The 24,091-nt window shown below is 35.0% G+C and overlaps 1 protein-coding gene across 3 annotated transcripts in view; it reads right to left on the reverse strand.

The window, feature by feature from the left end:
- Positions 1–24,091, reverse strand: part of LRRK2 (leucine rich repeat kinase 2) — a 140,135-nt gene that overhangs the window by 46,364 nt on the left and 69,680 nt on the right. For all 3 annotated transcript variants that reach the window (XM_072765568.1, XM_026000120.2, XM_026000121.2), the window contains 10 exons: positions 22,052–22,145; positions 19,787–19,973; positions 18,467–18,648; positions 15,781–16,010; positions 15,223–15,350; positions 13,211–13,429; positions 9,010–9,211; positions 7,867–7,955; positions 2,103–2,290; positions 917–1,071 (listed from right to left, as the gene is read on the reverse strand). In XM_072765568.1, the coding sequence (XP_072621669.1) occupies positions 917–1,071; positions 2,103–2,290; positions 7,867–7,955; positions 9,010–9,211; positions 13,211–13,429; positions 15,223–15,350; positions 15,781–16,010; positions 18,467–18,648; positions 19,787–19,973; positions 22,052–22,145 (1,674 nt within the window). The remainder of the gene's footprint in view (positions 1–916; positions 1,072–2,102; positions 2,291–7,866; positions 7,956–9,009; positions 9,212–13,210; positions 13,430–15,222; positions 15,351–15,780; positions 16,011–18,466; positions 18,649–19,786; positions 19,974–22,051; positions 22,146–24,091) is intronic.

Genomic DNA, 24,091 nt, shown 5'->3' on the forward strand with positions numbered 1-24,091 from the left:
TTATTTATTTATTCATGAGAGACAGAGAGAGAGAGAGAGGCAGAGACATACGCAGAGGGAGAAGCAGGCTCCATGCAGGGAGCCCGATGCGGGGACTCGATCCCGGGTCTCCAGGATCAGGCCCTGGGCCGAAGGCGGCGCTAAACTGTTTAGCCACCAGGGCTGCCCTAAAGACCCATTTTTAATCTTTTTTTATAGATCCCTCAGGAATTGCACAGCAAGAGAGCTTTCAAGTCTTTACAGTGAATCGTCTGAATGGTCAGAACCTGTTACTTTTGTTAACTAAAACTCTCTGGCTTTGCAGATAGTCACTTCTAATTTTTCTTTGTTCATTTGTGTGTGTCGGTTTGCACATGTGCATGTGTTTAACACCAGTGCATTCTAGTAATCTTACCTTCTAAAACTGTTGCTTCTAGCCTACTCTGGCTTGGAAAGCAAGATATTCACACTTATTATAAATGTGTCTAAAATAAAAACAAATACGCTTTGAGTGAGGACTTAAGAAATTTCCTTCTTGGGATCCCTGGGTGGCGCAGCGGTTTGGTGCCTGCCTTTGGCCCGGGGCGCGATCCTGGAGACCCAGGATCGAGTCCCACGTCGGGCTCCCTGCATGGAGCCTGATTCTCCCTCCGCCTGTGTCTCTGCCTCTCTGTCTCTCTCTGTGTGACTATCATGAATGAATAAATAAAATCTTTAAAAAAAAAAAAAGAAAAGAAAGAAGAAATTTCCTTCTTGACAAACTGCATGAACTTAAATGAGCCTATGTGTCCTTATCCTGGCTACTCTGAAGTCCTATAAGCTTATTTTCTGATTTTCAGTGGCCTTACAAATACATGAACTCTGTGAAAATGACATGTCAATTTTAATATGCTTCCTGCCTAACTTCTCAAATATTGAGACTTCATTAAATACATACCTCTTCCTGAAAGCATGTAAGGTGAAATTTCAAGTAATCGATTGATTAACCTCGACCAAAATCCCATTGGAAAATAAGGCATTTCGTATAGTCGAATGATAATTTCAGAGTTCTCACAATGGGGAAGCTCTATCACAGGCCTGTGATCAGACAAACTAAAGAGAAAAGGGTATCAGCATTACAAAGCTTCATAAAAATTTACCCAACCATGTTAACCAGAGTGCTTTACTACTTAAAATCAAGGAGTCGATGATAAATATTGTAGGCAATTGCACATTTTTATAATGTTCTTTTGCTACATGACCTTCCTTCTTCAAAAATTCAATGGCTATTTAGTCAATTCAAATACATGCTCAGATGCATTTTTTTTCAGTAATCCCATTTACACTAATAAATAAATTATTACAATTAGTTATGCATAGACAGGTTTTAAGGGATTATATAAAACTTGAAAAAATGTCATGTCCTGGAGAAAAGTGTACATGTATTTTTAGAATTGAATAGCATCTACCAATCAATGCAATTTGCACTTTTCAATGTCATATACCTTATAACATTTCCCAGCAATAAGAAACTATAAAGCAACAAGAAAAATTTCTATAATACAGAGCTAGAACTTAGGCCTTCATTGTGTTGCCACTCTCTGAAAATTCACTGCCATAAAGTCATCTGATAAGGGACGTCTGGATGGCTCAGTGTTGGGCATCTACCTTTGGCTCAGGGTATGGTCCCGGAGTCCCAGGATTGAATCCCCTGAGGAGCTTGCTTCTCCCTCTGCCTATGTCTCTACCTCTCTCTCTGTGTGTCTCTCATGAAAAAAAAATAATAATAAATAAATAAATAAAACCTTTAAAAAATAAATTCTGATGAAAACGCACTATCCTCCAGAACCTGTCTAATATAAGTCCCTCAGCACCATTTAAGGACACACACACACACACATATCACTATTTTCCTTTCTTAAGTAATTCAAGTAGTGGTAAACCAAACAGTAATTATATACATAAAACAAATCATTTACTATACCTTTAAAATGTCAAATGTAGTGTTTTCATTAAAAGTAAATGTTACATTTCAGTAGAGAGTGTACACAAGAAGCAAAAAAAATTAATACATTTATCATAAACCAAAGTTATTTTGACAATTAAAACATATAATAGATGGTGAATTTCCAGTTTAGGTTTACCTGCTTGGAACCAGCAAATATTCTTCTCCTATTGGCAAGGCAATCTGGAATTTTTCTAGCAGTTTAAAATACTGTGACATGTAGTTCTTTGGAAATCTCTTTTTCTTTGAAAGAAATTTTTCCACATCTCTACGTGAAATGATTCCCTTAGGATGTTTTGGATAGCCTTCCACTTTCACTGTCAAAATCTGAAAGATTTAAACTCGTAAATAATCACTAGAATTCATTCCCTGAAAAGTGTTTAATTTAAAGCATTTTGTGTCTCTTTGCTAAGTGATATGATCAAAACAATTTAATGTTGTCAAGTGTAACAGGGCACCTGATTTCTCTACTAGAAGCCCTGTAACCAGAAGCCCAGTAGGGCAACCATTCCTCCACAAAAAAAAAAAAAAAAAAAAAAAAAAAATTATTAAATTAAGGGAGTGAATGCAAATCAAATATTATAGAGATCCTCTGCAATCAATGAATGTTAAACCTTCCCCAGCTCCAATTAACAGATCAATCCAACACCTTTCATCCTTATTATAGCCTCATCAACAATATATTTATTGGGAAATTATCCTCTAGACTATGTTCTCATTACAGGTCTGCCACAGAAATGTACAGGTTTACCTTAGAAATGTTACTCAAGCATAAAGGAAAACGGTTTCCATCAATAGGAGGAGAGGCGGTATGTGGTACAGGTTAGTGATTCTTACACAAAGTAACTACAGAATTTTGCTGGACTCCAGATGGAGCCTGGATCAGTAGGTCTGAGATGAAGCTTGAGAATGTGCTTGTTTAACAAGAAACTCAGATGATTCTACTATAGAGACCATACTTTCAGCTTTGACCATCATCACAGAAGTTAAAAATATAACTTCAGAAGAACCAAGGTTCAAATCCAGGTTCTAGTACTAGCTGCGTTATCTTGAGAAAGGAATATAATTTCCTTAAGCCACAGATTCATTCATATCAGATAATAAAAGTGACTCACCCTTAGACTGTCATGACATTGAAATAAGATAACATACAAAAGGCATGCAAAGTGCATATGACAATTTTTAGCTTATACTAAGCCCTCATATGTTAGCTATTACTATCTACATATTCCTATTCATTTTACTTAGCCAAATGATTTTTTTAAGTTTTGCTTAATTTCTTTACTCGATCTTTAGCATATAAGGGATACTTCAATAGGTGCATATATTATGTACATTATCACGTAGGTGGGTGAAATATTGGATTGTAAAATCCTTAGGCCCATGGACTTATCTCCTTTATCTCTATATCTCTGTTTGGTACATATAATATTTATTGACTCAATGAATGCATGACTGGCTGAAGACAATGGTGTCTAACAACAATGTATAAATGGGTCATTAAATAATAAAAACTGCAGTGTGGGACTTCTCCCATATTGTGCACTTTAGAGCCCAGACTGCTCTTACAAACCAGGTGGTAAGGGAAATTGTTTGCTGTTCTGGCATTTTTAAAGTTGTTAAGACCAGGGGTGCCTGGGTGGCTCAGTGGTTGAGCATCTGCCTTTGGCTCAGGTAATGATCCTGGGGTCCTAGGATCGAGTCCCACATCAGGCCCCCCTCAAGAAGCCTGCTTCTCCCTCTGCCTGTCTGTGTGTGTCTCATGAATACATAGTTATTTTTTTAATTGTTTAAAAATAAAGTTGATAAGACCTTGTCTGACAACTCCCTCTCTATTCCCAACCATATTTTGTATTTTCTTTACAGCATCTGCCACCTGGCATTTTAAGTGTTTATTTATTGGTTATTTCCTCCTATTTGAATATCAGCTTCACAAAAGCAGGAACATTGTTTTATCTAGGCTTATAATGCTTATCCAGCATCAGAACAACATCTGGGACACTGTAGGTCTCAAATCAATGTTGGATGAGTGAATCTGGGGAAAAGAAAGTGTAGAGCATTTTATCCTGGGGTTCGATTTAGGGGCACTGGAGTCAAACTACTTAGTTTGAAATCCCAACTCTACTTCTTCCTAAATATGTTGATTTGGATAAATTGTTTAACTTCTCTGTACATCAATTTCTTCATCTTCAGGATGAGGACTAATCTAGTACCACTTAAAAGAGTTGCTCTGAGAATTATATGAGAAAATGTTTGAATAGCACATAAGTAACCCCTTGTATGTTAAGCCATTATTATATACTTACTCTAATTTATTTTGATACTTTGACTTCATTTTTAAAATTTTCTTAAGGTCTATTTAAGTAATGTCTATACCCAACATGGGGCTTGAACTCACAACCTGGAAGATTGAGAGCTGCAAGCTCTTCTGACTGAGCCAGCTGTGCACTCCTAGAAACACTGATTTAAAATAGGCATGTTTGTTGGGATGCCTGGGTGGCTCAGTGGTTGAGCATCTGCCTTTGGCTCAAGGCATGATCCTGGAGTCCCAGGATCAAGTCCCACATCAGGCTCCCTGCATGGAGCCTGCTTCTCCCTCTGCCTGTGTCTCTGCCTCTCTCTCTCTGTGGGTCTCTCATGAAAAAATAAGTAAAATCTTTTTAAAAATAAATAAAATAAAATAAAATAAAATAAAATAGGAGTTTGTGCTTGATGTTTTTAAGTAGATCTATGGTGTACTACCACTATTTGTAGTAGATGGTTTCCAAAGACAGACACATGAATTGCTTCTCTTCCTACACAGGTGTGGTGTTTGATCTTTCATTTCTTGAAGGATCCTTGATTCCTCTTGAACCTGGATAGGCTCTACGGTTACTCCAGTCATTAGAACATGGCACAACTGACATTTTATCAGCTCTGGGCCCACCCTTTGAGAGGACTGGTCATATGAAAAGCTACATGGTGGAGCACCAACATACCAAAAATGTGAGTGTAAGTTTCTTGGACTCAGCAGCTTGACTCAATGAAGGAAGCCAAGTGAATGACCCTTGCCAATGCCATGGCAGCAGAGCTGTTCCGCTGAGCATGGTCAGCCCACAGAACAGTGAGAAACAATAAAATGTTGATGTTTTACTCCAAGTTTGGGGGTATCTTGTTACATAGCAATACAAAACTGAAATGTTATCTAAATTTTATCACCTTTGAAAGAACTCTTTATATTCCTTCTGCCTCATAACTTATAATTGCTAACATATGCCGTTATGCAAAGAAAGAAAATTTCCCAAGTTCCTCACCCAAGTTTTTAACAAGATTACATTGCCATGCAAGCTTTTTAATGTTCCACCTGATTAATTCAGTAAGTGTCCTTCATATCTCTTTTATCATACAGTTAAATGAGTTTTTGCAAAATTCTCTGTGCAATGACAGAAACATCTTTAATAAATCCAATGACCTAATAGTCTGGAGCAAAGAGAAGGGTAGGTAGGCTCTTAGAGCTTCTGCACCCTGAAATTGTTTCTGACCTTGCTTTGATGATTCATGGAGGTGAATACCCCTATTTATTTTTGCTGATGGATATCAGACAATTCATTCTTGTTTTCATTTGATCATTTATAGCTTTCATTTTCTTTAAGTCTTGGTGAAAATGACATTATACTTTAATATATCAGCATAAACAAAAATGATGGCATTTATTAAATTAATATGAAATTTAATTGTTCTACTGACTCTTTTAGATCTTTCAATATAACTTGGAACTGTTCAAATTCTTGACTTAATTTTCACTTAAATTATCATGTTTATAGTATAACTATGCTAATAAGAACTTTCATGGAGTTTCAACTGAATTTCTCCATGAATCTTCAGGGATTTTATTGTGGTTATGGTAGAAGGTTGCTTTTGTTAAAAGACGGTGATTCTGATGCAAACTACTTTTTTATTCTACTGAATAAGAGGCCCTCCTATATTATCTGTATCTGCGCAATTTTAAATATTACCAATTCACATGGAAAAACATCACTTTTTAGTGCAACTTTAGCCTTTTCTTGACTATCTAGAGTTTAGTTATGTTCTGATACAGTGCACCATCTAGGACAACAAAAATCTTCAGGGTATATTTAAAACTCCCTTTGTTGTACAGAACATACCCACCTACACATATTTTTTATTTAGCTCTGTACCTGGCACACTTTCCAAAATTTTATGGATACATCTTTACAATTTTGAAGGTTTTTTTTTCATTTCCTAAAATAATATCTTTAATTACCAAATAGGTTAAACATAAAATTAGCTAACATTTACTTCTTACACTGAATTAGGGAAGCAATGTAAAAAATAACAGTTATTATCCTTATTTTACAAGTGAAGAAACAAAGGCTTAAAACATTAAGAAATGTCACAAAGTTAAGAAAGATACAGAAGAAATTTGAACATAGGTCATGCCGACTCTAGAGCTTGTGCCCTTGACCACTCTACCAGCTTCATTCCCATTTAGTAAATGAGTGGAATCACTTTCCATGGCATATGTGCAAAAGGATGAAAATCTACTTTAAAAATATCTATCAGGATCCCTGGGTGGCACAGCGGTTTAGCGCCTGCCTTCAGCCCAGGGCATGATCCTAGAGACCCGGGAACGAGTCCCATGTCGGGCTCCCTGCATGGAGCCTGCTTTTCCCTCTGCCTGTGTCTCTGCCTCTGTGTGTGTGTGTGTGTGTGTGTGTGTGTGTGTGTCATGAATAAGTAAATAAAATCTTTAAAAAATAAAATAAATAAAAATAAAAACATCTACCAAAATAGTTATTACTATCATGTTACAATTGCCAATTGTGTTTCAAATGCTCTCAAAGTCCATGATATAGGATTTAGCCAAAAATGAGTTTCCTGTCTAAAATATCTTCCTTTTATTCCTTAGATAAAATTTAGAAACTATCATTCAAAATTATATGAGGGAATTTAATTACTATTATGGTTTAGTTAGAAGAGATGATTCTAATGTAAAAAGACAGAATCATTTTAGGGATTCAGGGAGTCACGTTCAAAACTGTGCATTATGCTCACAAACAAAATAGATGTCAGTGAGTGAGTACATGTGTTAGAGAGTCTCCTCAAGCTCCCTTCAGTTCATGATTAAGTTAGATGCAGTTGTTCTCAACCAGGGTGATTTTGCACCCCCACCTATATTTGGCAATGTCTGGACACATTTGTGCTTGTCACACTAGGGGAGTACTACTGGCATCTAGATGGTAGAAACCAAAGATGCTGCTAACATCCTATAATGTACAACAAACAATTATCTGGTGCAATCTGACAGTGAGAAACACTGAGCTAGTGTATTCTGCTTGGATGGATTTTTCTATGGCAAACCTATAGAGATGGTAACTAATTAAGACAAGCTTACCGGTAATTGATTATCATTGGCAAAAGAAAAACTTTTCCATATGAAATACAAATGGAAAAAGGACAGCCATAACCATCACCATCCAGTTTTCAAAACTGTAAGCATTTAGAGCTTATATTCCACTCAAGAGTCAAAACTTCCCTTCATGCTGTCTAAAGGTTTTAGGCTCACCATCCAATTTTCTTATGTATATTTCCCCCAAGGATTTTCACAAAGCTTCCATTCAACTGACTATACCAATAACCAAACCAAAGTGTCATCAGGCTCTAGAAAAGCACTGTGGAACACAGTGACAACATCTGTCTGTAAGTTGGAAACAAAGACACTGAAGTGAACTCTCAGACATTGTCCCTTCTTTCATGAAGCTCTACTTTATGTAGACTCCTACATGAATTGATCTACAGTATTCTACATGTACAGGACTTTCTACCTTAACTGAATATAAATTCCATCATTTTTAGCACTCTTCAGTCATTACCCTCATGCCACAAAAATACCAGACACCAACCTGTGCCATGACTTTACAAAGCCACTTGGGTTCCACAAAATATAAGTCACTTAACTGCAGAGCTGGATCTTGAAAATGAAGAAGGACCCCTATAGTAAAAAATCAAACAGTGAAACATGGGATCCACAATATACAAATAAAAAGGGGCTTTTGAGAGACTCTAGTCCAACCTCCTCATTTTACAGATGAGGAAATCTCAGCACAGTTAGTAGCAGAGCTGAGACTAGAACCTGGGCATTCCAGTTCCCAAGCTCTAATGTCCAGATATACAAAGGAATTTTTGAAACTAAATAAAATAATCATATACAAGCATATGTGAGACAATGGCATGCATTGTCTTGTATATATATTTACAAATAATAAAAAATTCACAGATTTTTTTTTAGTTTTCTAAATATATCCTACAAAGATATCTTATTTTCAAATATAGGTAAGAAATACAGAATATTGCAGAAAGCTACTGGCTTAAGAATAATGGGGGAAAAGGAACAGATTATAATCCATGTAAAGATTTATTTTTCACACAACAGAATCTAGGGATTAAAAGCAGTTTCTCAGCCACTTAATTCTAGTACTACAAATCAACTCACACCTTTCTAGCAAGGTCATATTGATCAAATACACAAATAGCACAGAAGCTTCTGCGAGTGTTTTCATCTATGAGGTCACACTGACTATGTGCAATGCAACAGGTAAGATCTGCCATTCAAAAGGTGCATTATTATCTCAGGCAACCATTGATCCTCTAAGTGCCCAGTTAGACCACCCCAATAATAATTCCCCTTTATAGTATACAAATAACTCCACACACACTAAATTCAAATGATACTATGAAAAGATATGGCTTGTGCTCAGGGTCTCAAAGCTCCTGAATAGTTAAGCCAATTTCTAGAACCCTCATGTTTTAACTCCTGCTGGGATACTCTTCCCAATACTGTCCCAGATGGTTTCTAAATGTTTTTTCTATAATATGGCATATGATTCAACATTATTGCACATGATGACCTTTCAAAAGGAAAAAGTCAATGGTCCAAGAATTTTATGGATATTAAGTTTTGTATGTAAATTCTGTACAAGGTTTAAATATATTCTTATAAATGACTGTACTAGAGCTTTGAAAAAATATGTAACAAACACACAAACCTGATTCATTTAGGAAGTGAACTGCATGAGGGAGCTCATTTTCATCCAACTGCAGCTGATTTTCCTTTACAAGTTGTAATAATCGTTTCCGGTCGATTACAGGAAATTCAATTGGCACATTTTTACGCTCTGATAAAATGATTTTCTCAAGTTCTACATAACAGTCTGGAATCAGCTGCCCAACAACAGGCTGATCTCGGATCTGTGTAATTACAAATGACAAGCTGTAAAAATTCATTTCACTCATATGCTTGTCGGGTGGTTGGTAAATTCCGTGCTAATAGTTGTTAGGAAAGTAAAATATTATTCAGAAATGTATTTTTTAAATAAAATCAAAATGTGATGTAAACCTATTTAAACTGGAGCAGCCCGGGTGGCTCAGTGCTTTAGCACCACCTTCAGCCTGGGGTGTGGTCCTGGAGACCCAGGACAGGCTGGGGTCAGCCTGTGGTCAGGCTCCCTGCATGGAATGGAGCCTGCTTCTCCTTCTGCCTGTGTCTCTGCCTCTCTCTCTCTCTCTCTCTCTCTCTCTCTGTCTCATGAATAAACAAAATCTTTAAAAAAAAAAACTAAACTGTGAAGAATAAACAAAATATTAAAATAAGAAAAATATAAACACAGAAGCCAATTTAGAAAGAACTATCAAAATAATATGGAAATATTTATCTAACAATTCAGAAAAACCATGATACAACCCAGAAAAACCATGATACAACCCAGGATAAATCACTAACCATAAATAAGGGATTTGCTATTTTCTAAGACATTAGACATATATGCAATAGATATGTTAGCATAAGAAGTCAGTAAGTATTCCAAAGCCTTAAAGCCTTATTTATTAGATGAAAATGTTTATGCTCCAAGGTAAAACATTAGAGTTTGTGCTTGTTATTTGCAAAATGTTACATTAATGGAATGTACATATCAAGAGATAGACATGAAATCTCCTTACCCCAGCTATGCTTTTTCATGGAACTTCAAACTTGGGAAAACAAAAAATCATCTAAACACAAATAATTTTGACATGAGAGGATGATTTTTTTTTTGGTCTATTACACTCATAATCTAATCATTGTATGCTAACTGAAATACATAAAAAAATTTTAAAGAGTCACTTTAAGATGATAATTTCTATAATAAAAAATCTTTTCCGAACTTTTTTTCCCCAGGAGAATCTAATTTTAAATAGAAATGCAACTGAAACAATAGTGACTAAAGTGCCTCTGAAAACCACCAGGTGGCAAACTCTCCCTATTTCTCAACCCATTTATATATTCTTGTATTCTTTTTACCTAAGAATTTCTACTTAAATTTTTAAACTTACTATAAACAGAAATTGGGTTTATTACACACACACATGCAAATTTAAGGTGCTCTTTTTCTACTCTTTTTTTTAAAGATTTTATTTATTTATTCATGAAAGACACAGAGAGACAGAGGCAGAGACACAGACAGAGAGAGAGAGAAGCAGGCTGAATGCAGGGAGCCCCATGCGGGCTAGACCCCAGGACAACAGGACACCGGGACTCCAAGATCACACCCTGGGCCAAAGGCAGGCACTCAACCGCTGAGCCACCAAGGCGTCTCTCTTTTTCTACTCTTAAGTAGAACTTTAAGGAGCTTTATTTATAACAGCCATACTATTACCTATGTATTCACTTCCAATCATTCAAAAAACTGTTTTCATGTATCCAATACCACAGCAAATTATGTATAAATCCACTAATCTCCACTTTTCATATTCCTTCTCTTCATCATTTATAAATTAAGACAAAATAGAACGTCATATTGAAGTTTCTGTTTTAACTCAAGAAAGAAAATCTACGTATAGAAGTAAACAGTGTTCTCACAGAAAGCAAATTACATAGCAAAGGGGTGAATTTTATAGTGCTGAGTTACAGGACAATCAGAGAATCCAGCTCTGCGAATGGGCTGAACAAGATTGAAAGGGGTAATGTTGGCAATGAACTCTGTTTTGTCCTACTTCTCCTTTTAGCTTGATTATGGGATCACCAAGAGCCAAAACAAATTTTTTATTCTAGACTCTGCATAGACACATGTTAATAAAGGCAAGACAGGGAAAGAATAGAGAAGAGCCAAGATAGAGGAGCAAATGAAAAACAAATGCCAGGACAAAATAGTAATCTCTAATAGATTTAAAAACCTGCTTGAATACAAGTTGAAGCATCTCAGGGATGAAAATATATTCAAGCTCTGGCAGGATCATTGGTTCTGAAAGATCCTGAAAGAGCCAGTTTTCTGCAAAGCAATCAGATGGATTTTCAAACTAAAATGCCAGAATGATGCAACCATTAGCAATATACATCTTTCTTCCAATAATCTAGCCATTTATCAAAGCATTTGTGTTGGCTTCAGGGTTCATTTATGAGTGCAGGAAGAAAATTGGTCTTATTGATTGATAATGATAACTTGCTATCATGCTAAAGCACTACTAGCCCAGTTAGATGAACCAACCAGTTTATCTATACTTCAACTAAACTATTCATACCTTATCTGTTTGTTTCAACTAATCCAGGCTTTTTGAAAACAAACTCCTCTCCAAGAAGTCTTTTTAAAAATATGATATATGCTCTGACATATGTGACAAGAATAGGAGCTACTAAAATGTTATAATTAACAGTAAAGTTCTGTACGTACAGGTGTAGTCTCGAAGGAAAACTGCCTAGATAGAGAATATTTAATTGGATACATGAATTTTGTGTATTTGTTTGTTAAAAGTCACATTGCTCTTTAATCATATGTCCAACAAGAGAACAGGAAAATCTCCAAATAAATACTATGTCGTTCTGCTTACATAAAATGCCACTACTGACCCACGGATGGTAAAATCTTTTAGTGACTGTGATAAATGTGTTGAAAGATACAAACATGCAAATTCTCTCCCTGGGCACCACAAAGACCAACACATTTATAAATGGCTCATTAGGTTTTAGATAGGAGCATAATCTGTGCAAATGGAACAGAACTAAGCTAACTGGCCAACACATTATAACCAGGGTGATTGTGTAATTTATCATCCAAATTGGAATGCTTCTGAAAATGTAGTGGGACACTATTAATTACGCTGGGAATGCCCAGGCAAAACAGGACCCTAGTTATAAGCCACAGCCTTGATCATTAGTGCTAATGAGCTAAACCAACAGGGACTAACAATGAAATTGACCATTGTGTTTGGCTCATGAAACTATTTGAGGAATTTTCAGTGTAGTTTATACTACAGTATCTGTAGAACTTAGGAAAGATATCTTTTTCCTGCAAATATTAAAAACAAGTATTCTCCCTAATAACCAATTTACTTTATTTTATGAACCCTATGAATTATATTTGGCTTACTAGAACTTTGGAAATCAAAACATAATTTCTAAAATAGAAAACCCAAGGGCACCTGGGTGGCTTAGTCAAGTGTCTGCCTTCGGCTCAGGTCATGATCTTGGGGTCCTGGGGATTGAGCCCTGCATCGAGTTCCCTGCTTAGTGGGGAATCGGCTTCTCCCTCTTTCTCTGCTTCTCCCCCTACTATGCACACACTCTCTCCCTCTCTCTTTTGTCAAAAACATAAATAAAGTCTTTAAAAATAAATAAAATTGAAAACCCAGTTTATATGGACTAAAAAATTGCTTAGACATTGTTGAAAATCAAATTCACAATCTTGGCAACCTCATGAAAGACCATCTCACAATACTGAGGGAAGAAAAAGATGTGGAATGGGTATCACACTGATAAGAGATGTGAAGGAAGCACAGATCAGGGTGTACATAGAAGAGAAACTCCAAAAGAAAGGAGCAAGTGGAGAAAGAACAAAGAATAGAGGAAAGATGATCCTGCGACCCCAATATTCACTGGTATTCTTTGACTGAATTACCACTACAAAAAGTTGTGAGAGAAAGGGCATCAGAAACATGTTCTCAGATTCTCTCAGAAACATTCTCTCAGCCTCTCAGACATTCGTTTCCTTCAGGATCCTCTAATTAGTTTTATTCCCATTTCTATGCATTTGAAATGAGGAATGGCATAAGTAAGAAACTTTAAAATTGAAGTATTTTAGTAATCCTAACAGCTATGAAAAAAACTTACAATTTTAAGACAGTTCTTCTCTTCTCAAGACTTCTGACAGTTGTGTAACATGAGAGTTAATAAATTATACTTATTCACCAGTCTACAGAAGGCATTAGCCACATTACCTTAAAATTAAGACTCTCATTTATGATGGTTTTCCGAAGTTTTGCCAAAGCATCAGATTCCTCAGTGGCATTCACAAAGTGGTAATCCCTTATTGCAGGAAACCCTCGCTTGTTCAAGAGTTCCTTGGTGATTTTACTTATGCAGGCTTTACGCTGCTTTTCATCAGAAACATCCAAATGCGTGCCAACGAGGATCACAGGGGAAGAAGAAGCACGAGCCTATAGGAAGTGATACAAAATACTCTTGTGTTTGTTTTAAAATCAAGACTGCTTACAGTTCTGTTCATATTTACTCTTTATGAAATTCAGTTGAGTGGAAATTAGAAATTAAAAGACATCAGGAAGAAGAAAATGTCAACTATCTTTCCTTCCTTAAACTTAGGGGAAAAAGGTAACCTTAAGAAATTTTATTTTATTTTATTTTATTTTTTAACCTTAAAAAAATTTAAAGTCATTCTTATACTCCTTCTTATTCCAAGTTATACCACTTTTCAGGCAGCCTATATAACAGTAGAAGCCTATTTTTTTCTTTTATGCCTTAAAATGGGTTATTCTGTAAGTGTATTTTGGACTTCTAAATAAAATAAGCATTTAATAAACCCAAGACTATATCAAAATGACATAATATGGTTTATATTTTCTCTTCCTTATCTATAAATTCAATCTCCTGAATTCATTTTAAAGTCATTCGATTTGTAGTCCACAGGAACAACAACAAAAAAAGGTACTAGAGCAAGTATGACCACCACTATAATATTCGCTCACTTTGGCTAGCTATGACCCAAAAAAAAGGAAGTTAAAAAAATTACAAAAAATTACAAAATGGGCTTATATGCAGCCAGAATATCTGCTAAAATGTCCTGACACAAACTCTTTTAAGGACTTGGCTCACAGGAGAGCCCACTGATGCTTCATTCAAAGAACATCACTCTCTCTTGCTTTATCTCAATTCTAAAAAGCTGTACTACATCAAGAAATGCCTAACAGCATGACAGCAAGGGACAAAGTGGAAAAATTACAAAAAGGGATTCCAGATATAATAGTCTATTAATCTGATGCCATTTAAAAGTGCAAGATCTGAAGTACTTCTTACTACATTGCCAGTGAGGACATAACTGATGATGCATGGATTGCTTTTGTTTAGTATAGTTTAAGTCAGGGAAGTTCATCCTCCATTTAAGAAATAAAATGATCAGGGGTGCCCAGGTGGCTCAGTCAGTTAAGCATCTAACTCTTGATCTCAGCTCAGGTCATGATCTCAGGGTTTTAAGATTGATCCCTGCATTAGGCTCCACGCTGGGCATGGAGCCTGCTGCTTGGGATTCTCTCTCCCTTTCACTCTGCCCCTCCCTCCTCAAAAATAAAATAAAATAAAATAAAATGATCAAAAAGTTATACATTTTTCCATTCTTTCAGCTTAAAGGGCTTTAAGTATCCGTAACATTTACCAATATGGAATACACTATTTTCATGTCACAAACTAATTATACTTTAAAATTCTCCAACTCACGGGATCCCTGGGTGGCGCAGCGGTTTGGCGCCTGCCTTTGGCCCAGGGCGCGATCCTGGAGACCCAGGATCGAATCCCACATCAGGCTCCCGGTGCATGGAGCCCGCTTCTCCCTGCCTCTCTCTCTCTCTCTCTCTCTGTGACTATCATAAATAAATAAAAAAATAAAATAAAATTCTCCAACTCAAAACGTTAATGCTTCTAATTCTATTTTTAAAAACTTAGGAGGCTGTTTGAAGCAACTGTCTGTCCAAAATCAATTACCTTACATGTACAAAATTTTTTTTAAAAAATTAAGATTTTATTTATTTATCTATGAGAGACACAGAGGCAGAGAAACACAGGCAGAGGGAGAAGCAGGCTCCATGCAGGGAGCCTGATGTGGGACTTGAACCCAGGAACCCGGGATCATGCAGTGAGCCAAAGGCAGACACCCAACCGCTAAGCCACCCAGGCATCCCTAAAAAATATTTTCTACTTTCAAATAATTAGAACAGTTGACCTTTATATTGAAGAGCCAAGGCTTCATGGCATCCACTTCAGCCTGCCCTTTGCTGAGGTCATAAACAGCAAGGTAAAGGGCTCGTTGGGTCATGAAGTGGGGATGCGTGCTGTAGAATTCCTCACGACCTAAAGAAGGATTAGAGACTTCTTTTAGCTTTCCAAACAATAGGCAAGAAGCCTTTAAAAAATTTTTTCTTAGGTGATAATATCTAATATTTAGCATACAAAAAGAGAGAGAGCGAGAAACAGCCAAAGACAATGTTTAGAAGACCCCATTGGGCTCCTACTAGGAGTTGGTAACTTTTAGCGTGTGTGTCAATTACCAACCCCCTGAAGTACTGAAGCTTCAGCTGGCTCCAACTGTTAGTTCCTAACACAAGAATTCCATGAAATTCACTCTGGTGGCAAGGGTAAAATTAGGAGAAGTAAATGGCTTTGGAATAATTTCATAGGATCTACTGGGTCTCTCTGCAGTATTGGAATAAGATCTCAGCTTTTAAATCCCTGTCCTAAATAAAAGATAATTCTGAATAAAGGACTTTAGCAAAATAAATACCTGCAAAATCCCACACATTTAGAATGAGGTCTTTCTTCCCTTTGCCTCTTATTTGGATAGGCCAGTCTTTCACATCTATACCAACTGTGGCACTCTGCACCCCAAGATCTGATTTCTTGGTTTTTGTTAATTGCTGCAATAAGGTAGTTTTACCACTCCCAGTATTTCCCACAATCATAAGCTTCATTCGGTTATAGGGCACAGCCTTTTTTAACCGCTGTTGAAGAAACCTGGTATTTGAAAAAACAAAAATTAAATAATAAACTGCTTAACAGTGTACTTAAGATATGGGTGAATTCTTATTCATTGAAATTTTTAAAATATCAGACTGTCCTCAAATATAGTATGCAAAAGATTGCAGAGCCCATATACCTAATAAGGTACATGTTTTTCAATACACTTAGTGCATAGATTTGTTAGTGATGTTAGTGTAGTTAGTTGAAATGATTGGTAGCATTATCAAATATAATAACACATTACATTATCACCAGAAACAATAAAAATGTTTGCAATACTTAGACTGCTGATAATCATGAACTAATTAGAATTATACATATGCACGTGTGTGTAGAGATATATATTCTTTAAATAACACAAATAAAACCCTAAAAAATGAAAAAAAAACCCTAAAAATTGGAAGGTCTAAAATTTTATAAAACCCATATGCCAGAGCAGCAAAGTAGAATATATGTGCATACTGCTACACTAAACTTTGATAGTGATGTCATATTGGATATATTATGTGTGACTGCATATGTGTGTACACATATATTCATATATGGTATATATAATCTATATATTCATATATATGTATGCATGTATAAAATGGAAATGGAGACTGAGAACATACTGGTTATATTATAAATTAATGCATGTAAACTATTATACTATCAGCAGAGAATATGATGCTTTTCCTAAACAGTCTTAATGAAAAAAATAATCAAAACTAATTAGAAGTGCTGTAGGTGGCTAATAAAACCACTTTTAAATTAATACTAGATTTTAAATGCTTTATGTTAAATGTTAATACCAAATTTTAAATATAAAAAGGTGTTATATGTCAAGTATGTTAAAATGTTGCTAAAATTTAAAATTAGAGGAGCAAAATAAATCATTCTCTAAAAGGAATATGGAGTAATTCATGATTTATTTGATGCTTTAGAAAAACAACCTGACAGATGAGATATTGTGCCTGCTATTATTGAAATCATTTTCTCACATATAACTTAAGTTCTGTTTGCATTATAAATAAGCAAGAATATCAATGGTTCAAATATCTATTTATTAAGAATTCAAAACTCTTTGAAAAAGTCATTCTTTAAAAAAGCAAATGATGCCTACAGTTTCTAAACTACTCCAGGTCTCTCCCTTCTAAAAATGTTGAACACATTTAAAAGTAGATATAGTGGCTTGATAATATAGCATAACACACTGAAAAGTAGTCCTACTAAATGCTTGCCAAGAATTGAATCAATCCCTTCTATCCAGTTTCAGAAGGGAAAATCATGGGAAACAATTAGGTAGGATGAAAGATAGTCAAGTTTAGCGTAGCTGGTGATAGTCTTTCTTTTTAAATTAAATCAAGCCCAGGAGGACAGAAAACCAAATCTTTCCTCATAAAAAGAGATCAAAAGTTAAATATAATTTAAGAAAATTAAAGCAGAAGAGAATTAGGTAATTATGTATTTCACTGGTAACTCAACAATTATAAATTGTATGCCAGATTCTGTGTTAGATACAAAGAATCAAACTATGAGTGAACATAGCCATGGTCCCTGCCTTGTTGGATGTTATAGTCAAGTCAGGGATACATTGAGAGTTGATGATTGAGCTGAAACCTGAAAGATAAATATAGATAGGAATAATTTTGTGGAAATGCAAATAAACAGTTTTACAAGTAAGTATCAATAAGACTGACATGCTCAAAAGGTAACAGAGAATGAGATAAAGTCCATTACCAAAGGCATTTGAAGCTCACCAAGTGTAAAGACCAGAAACAGTGATACTTGGAAAATTTTGGTGGTTTCAAAAATTACCAGAGTTAGTAGGTTACTCATCCTCCCAGGTAAGATCAAAGCTAGTAATTTTATATTATTTAAGTATCTATAATGCTTTAAGATATAATAGACATATGATAACAATTTACTATATAAAATGCAGCCTGAGAAGTTATTATACTCTGCTATATTTCTTTAGAATATATATTTGTAGCAAGAGGTGAAAAAATAATTTCCTTTTACAGTCCATTTCTATGACAAGCATGATCAGGAGAAGTTATGCTCTCAACATTAGTGTGGCTAGGAGAAAATGAAAAGTTCTGTAGGGGCACCTTATAAACCCATTTATTAAATAAATGGCAAATGACACACAGCATATCACCATAAACAGTACTATACATTATTTCCTAAATTGTAATTTTTTTTTTAATTTTTATTTACTTATGATAGTCACACAGAGAGAGAGAGAGAGAGGCAGAGACACAGGCAGAGGGAGGAGCAGGCTCCATGCACCGGGAGCCCGACGTGGGATTCGATCCCGGGTCTCCAGGATCGCGCCCTGGGCCAAAGGCAGGCGCTAAACCGCTGCGCCACCCAGGGATCCCCTAAATTGTAATTATATACCCATCAAAGTAATGGAAGAAATCCGAAACGAACTTAATTTAAAAATGGAAATAAAATTATCTAACCTTATGATGTCTTTGGCTTTACATCCTATATGTTTAAAATCAAAATTAAGCCGTAGTTCATCCAAAGGAAGGTCCCATATTTTGCTTAATTTCCCCATTTCATTAGGAAAGGATCTCAATTCCAAATTGTAACTGACATCAAGGGAGGTCAGGTTTTCAAGACAGCCAATCTCTGGAGGAATCTTAGTGAAATAAAAAAGGGAAAATCCTATTGGTAGGAAGCAAGAAATGTGTGCTGCCAAGAAACAAGATGCTTCCTAGGAAAAAAGAAAGGCTCAGAAAGCCTATCAGCAACTTGTGTTACCTTTCAGCAGAGTTCTAAAACTTTCCAAAGGTTTGTCATAGTTTTCTATATAAATATTTAAAGACATAAGTATAAAGGACTTACCCAAAACAATCCAAGTCACTTATTTACAATCTTTAAAAGCCTATTATCCATTGGTAATATATTTTATCTCCTCACAACATTGAAAGTAAAGATGTTCCTTATATTTATCTAAATCCAATCATCAGTGACTTCAGTCTGTTCCTTTACACCATGTTTTTTCACTAAAGCTATAAAGATCTAGTCATAAACTTACATGCAACTTACTGTTCTTAAAATACAACTAAATGTTTATACTTTAGGTGGTATTGTAATAGCTTTTTTCCTGTTCCAAATTATTAAGCAATATGCAAGACTTTTATAATAGAAAATATTAATTTGCTGGCAAAAAAATCAGGTACTAAAAAACATTCACAGTTATTCTGAACTTCACAGTTTCAGACACTTAATTCTTTTTGGCTTTCATAGGCAAAAAACACTTAAAAGTTGGCAAAAATACATATTTCTTCTCTGCGACGAATGAATAATCAGTTTTAGATTTACAACAGAAGCAATGGAGTGAAGCAAAGGCTGGCCCACTGCACAAACGGGCAGCATGATGGAAGAATGCAGAAATTCAAGAAAATGGAAGAAAAAGTCGGCTGAAAAACACACACTACAGATGGCTTAGCAACAACTTGAGAAATGTAGAGTATTTGCAAGTCTGTTAGCAAATCAGAGATTTAGTGATAAAATAAAACACTTAACACATTACTCACATTCATGATTAAATATATGTATATTCATATAATTCTTCAAAAATAGAGCACAAAGTGATTTTTAAGGAAGTTAACTTATGCTAATATGCCCATTTATTTCAGGGTATGACTAGATCTTATCCAAAGGTAAGAAATATCAAATAACAGATTTCAAAATGATAATTTGTGATATTTTCAAATCACAAAGGCACATTTTTAAATTGGCAGTCATTTTAAACAAATAAGATGACCTCTTACCTCCTTCAGTTTATTATGAGAAAGATGTAGTTTCTCTACTCTTGACCACACATAAGCTTTTTCACTCAAGTCCAAGATGCTGATCTGATTAAAACTGAACAAGAGTTCCCTTAAGTTCAAAGATTTCCAGTGTGCAGGACTCGGTAGATACTCAATTTCATTGCTGCTCATATCTAAGGATCGCAAGCTAAAACAATATAACGTCAAGATAAAAACCAAATGAGTGTTTCCAAAATACATAAAATAACATAGGAAATTCTCACCCTAGTGAAACACAACTTCAAAACTAACATTATTTATATTTTAATTATGCATGTGTGTTTCTGTGTATATATAGATAGATAATGGCTAGAAAAAAAGCATGTCTCACTAGGAACAACATTTAAATGAATAAGAACCATTAAAAACTAAATTGAAGCCTAATTTCCTTAGTTCAGAAACCTAATAAAATATCAATCTTAGAATGAAAGACTGTTTACCAATGTTTATGATGCATGAGAAATCTTAATTAACAAATGCAAAAATAGTCATTTCTATACAAGATTCATAAATATGTCTTCTATAGAAGAGTTACAAATATGTAGTTCCCCCCCTTCTCTTCTCAATTTTTATCATTACTGGGAGTATTCTTCAGAGGCTGTGTCCTAGAGCTAATTAATAATGTGCATGGGCATAACCTTTTACCAGCTTGTCTCAGTGTGATAAATATCACAACACTGAACATGAGGTCTTGCATACAGTAGGCTCTCAATGCACATTGGTTGCTTTCATGCGGGAATACACAACCCAAAGTTTGCAGGAAACAGCAGAGAAACATACATATCACACATAAGTGTATGTATGCAGGAAGAATAAAGATAGTAAATGCGATATATTTGACAATTAAAGGTTGCCTGAACTTTTACAATTACATGCCGACCCCTTTCATCCAGCATATTTGAACCATGATGAATTATTCTAACTAAACTCACAGAGTTGTACCTGCTAGACCAAGATTCAGGTCTGCACAACATTCGTGCTCTTATTTTAAAATGACAATGGATTTTGCCCTACATATTTCATAAAGATGCATCAAAATAATAAAATTAATTGGACTGTATTAGAGATAAGATGTGTATGTCTAATAAACAATGCAATTTAGATAAAGGCAAGAATCAACAGGCTGTTCAAAAGAAGCCCCTTTTAGCCTCAGTGGGGACTTAAGCTGGCCAACTGCATATTCTTTTGTTTCACAACAAAAGATGTGTGAAAGACGTTGTCTAAAAATATAGAGTAACTGAGGCCTAAATAATATTTTTAGTTATCTGGGAACAAACCTTTATGGCATGTCTCTCCTAATCAGCTTTCATAAATATTTGACTTTCAAACACATTTTAAGGAATATAATCTAAAAGTGCCTATATGAACAAGTTGAGAGTGTAAAATTGAGTCACTAGTGTTTAAGAACTATGATTTAGACAGATTACTTCATCTCTTTAATAAAATAATGTTCTCATTATAAAGTGGAGATAGTAATAGTTTTATTAGGAAGATTAAAGACATGATCCACCAGTGAGCAGTTAAAACAGTGTCTGATGCATTCTAAAGCTAGATTAAAATTAACTATTATATGTCTGTCTGACATCTTCTATGGCTAGATTATAACTATTATTTGCCTATATATGCATATATTTGCACATACATACTTACGGATTTGGTTTATAATGTATAACCCATTTAGAATGATAGTTAAGATGACATATTTGATATTTAATTAATGCCTAAATTTGTATTTAACAGGAAGCTTTCATTTTTAATGAAATCAACCAGAAATATCCTCAAATACTTGGACCCATAAAAATTTTCCTAATCTCCACCAAAAACATCTTTCAAACATAAGTATAATTTCAAGTTAATAACATCCTAGCAGCACATTCACCTCTGAGAGCAAGTAAAATTTAAAAGTTAAAGTGATAGCCACTATAATCTCAATTGTCTATAACAGTAAAACAGTTAAGTAACCTTAAATTATTTCAGCACAATAGTACCCTAAATTAATATAAAAGTTAAAAAGTCTAAGCAACAACTTGGATCTTTTGTCTAGTAAAAATAAAACATTCATAGATTTAAGGACATTAAACTGAGTAGCTTTAGAAATCAATTACAAAAAAAAAAAAAAGAAATCAATTACAAATTATAAATCAACTGATATGCCTAAATCAAAACCAAGTTTCTGAAAGTTTTGTTCCAGTTCGTGTGGTTTTGAAATTAAAATAATAAACTTACTGTGGAAGATTTAAAATTGCTTCTGGAACACATGTAAATCTGTTTTGAGATAATTTTAGGCTTGTCAGAGAAGAAGGCAAAAAAGGCATAGCAGCTAAAAGAAAATAAAAGGGAGATGAGGGACATTTTAATCATTTTAACTAGATTTCCATAGGATTTGACAATAAGAACAGTTACCAATGACCTGTCAATTTAATTTCTATCTGCATCCTGACAATTAAAAAAAAAGTCTACTTTTAAGATAAGGTAATTCCCTAACTCCTAACACTAAACATCAAAACAATATACCATACTTATAAGAATATTTTCATCTGAAAGCTAAACAACTGTCCAAACATAAATTCATCTGTTTAACATCTGTACAAAAGTAAAAATTATTAGAATATTCCTTCTGAATTGCATACGATGTTACCATTATGTGTACATACATAATTAATGGACTAATCCATAGATTAATTCATATTACTCTTAAGCAAGTATAACAAAACACTTTGAATACAAATATACAATATAATGTAAAGATAAGAATTCTTTATAGTATTGGGGATCCCCGAGTTTCTCAGTGGTTAGTGCCTGCCTTCGGCCCAGGGCGTGATCCTGGAGTCCTGGGATCGAGTCCCACATCAGGCTCCCTGCATGGAGCCTGCTTCTCCCTCTGCCTGTGTCTCTGCCTCTGTGTATGTGTGTGTGTGTGTGTGTGTGTGTGTGTGTGTCTCATGAATAATTAAATAAAATCTTTAAAAAAATAATTCTTTATAGTACCACCTAGTAAAGAGTGTTCTATGGGATACTAATGGATGTTACTTAATAAAAGCATTCTTTGATTATATTATCTTAAGAGACTGGGGAAACGTCAAGTAAAATAAAGCGAAATATCTCAGTGTTCTCAATATTCTCATATACTTCAAGAACTTCCAAAAAAGAAATACAGTATGAAGTACCTCCAGGGAAAAAAATTCTGTGGAACACAATTTTGGAAACTGAGCAAATCATTCAGCCTGTTTTTCATCCGTAAAATAGTGCAGCTAGAACAATAGAACTCTGTAATTCTTTAGAGATCTAAAAATCTATGGTTCTATGAAAGTGACTTGAGAATTTATTTCTTAGCATTTTAAAGGTTAAAAATACGGGTTATGCTTTCTTTAGAAAAATCTTCAAGGGTCAAAGTATTCCAAGACCCTGCTAGAAACTCTTTTTCCTGAGAGACAAAAAGGAACATGCCATTATTTTTTACCTATATCTGAAAAGTATTTGTGGCAAAATAAATGATTCTCCCTTAAGAATTAGGAAGTTTAGATGGCATATGGAAAAGACTCGTGAATTCAAAGAACTGAAATTGCATTTCACATAGATTTATTTGTAATGGTTGTAGTCCCACTCAGCTATCACCTCCCTAAAGCATCTTTCCAAATGTAAGACCACTTCTAAAACTCTAACAGTTGTGTAGCGCAAAGCAAACAGATTTTTGAACTTAGCTATATTCGAGCTTTCACAACTAGTTAATTAATTCTATGCTTCTGAATATGTCACACGAAAATCTCAGGGCTTCCATTTCCCCAGTCAAGCAGACATCATACCTGTCCTACCCTACAGGATTGCTGTGAGATAGCTCAGATGACATTAACCAAGTCTCAGGGTCCTTGAGATGCGCCTCTTTCCAGACCTAACTTGAGTATCACAGACACAGAGACACTTCCCGGTCTCCACAGTCTAGATGAGATCCCCCTGAGGTAGCAGCCTCAACTTTTCCTCAGCATTTTAGCTCATTTATTGAATGCCCATCTTCTGAACCTATTTATTCTTTTAAGGACACAGACTGGGTTTACTTTGCTCACTAGGAGGGAACCCCTCTATTCCCAGTTTTCAGATTCATGGTAGGAATATGGTCAATATTCAGGAGGCCTAGAGGAAAAGAGGAAGGGGAAAATATTATGCAAGCTAGCATAGCTTTTATCACTACTAGCTACCGAAAGTTCTGGCAAAATAAAATCTTTTAGAATAAATCAAATTGTATTCTGTTTTTAGCAGTATTAAAAATTA

Source organism: Vulpes vulpes, chromosome 8, assembly GCF_048418805.1.
Source record: "Vulpes vulpes isolate BD-2025 chromosome 8, VulVul3, whole genome shotgun sequence".
NCBI lineage: Eukaryota > Metazoa > Chordata > Mammalia > Carnivora > Canidae > Vulpes > Vulpes vulpes.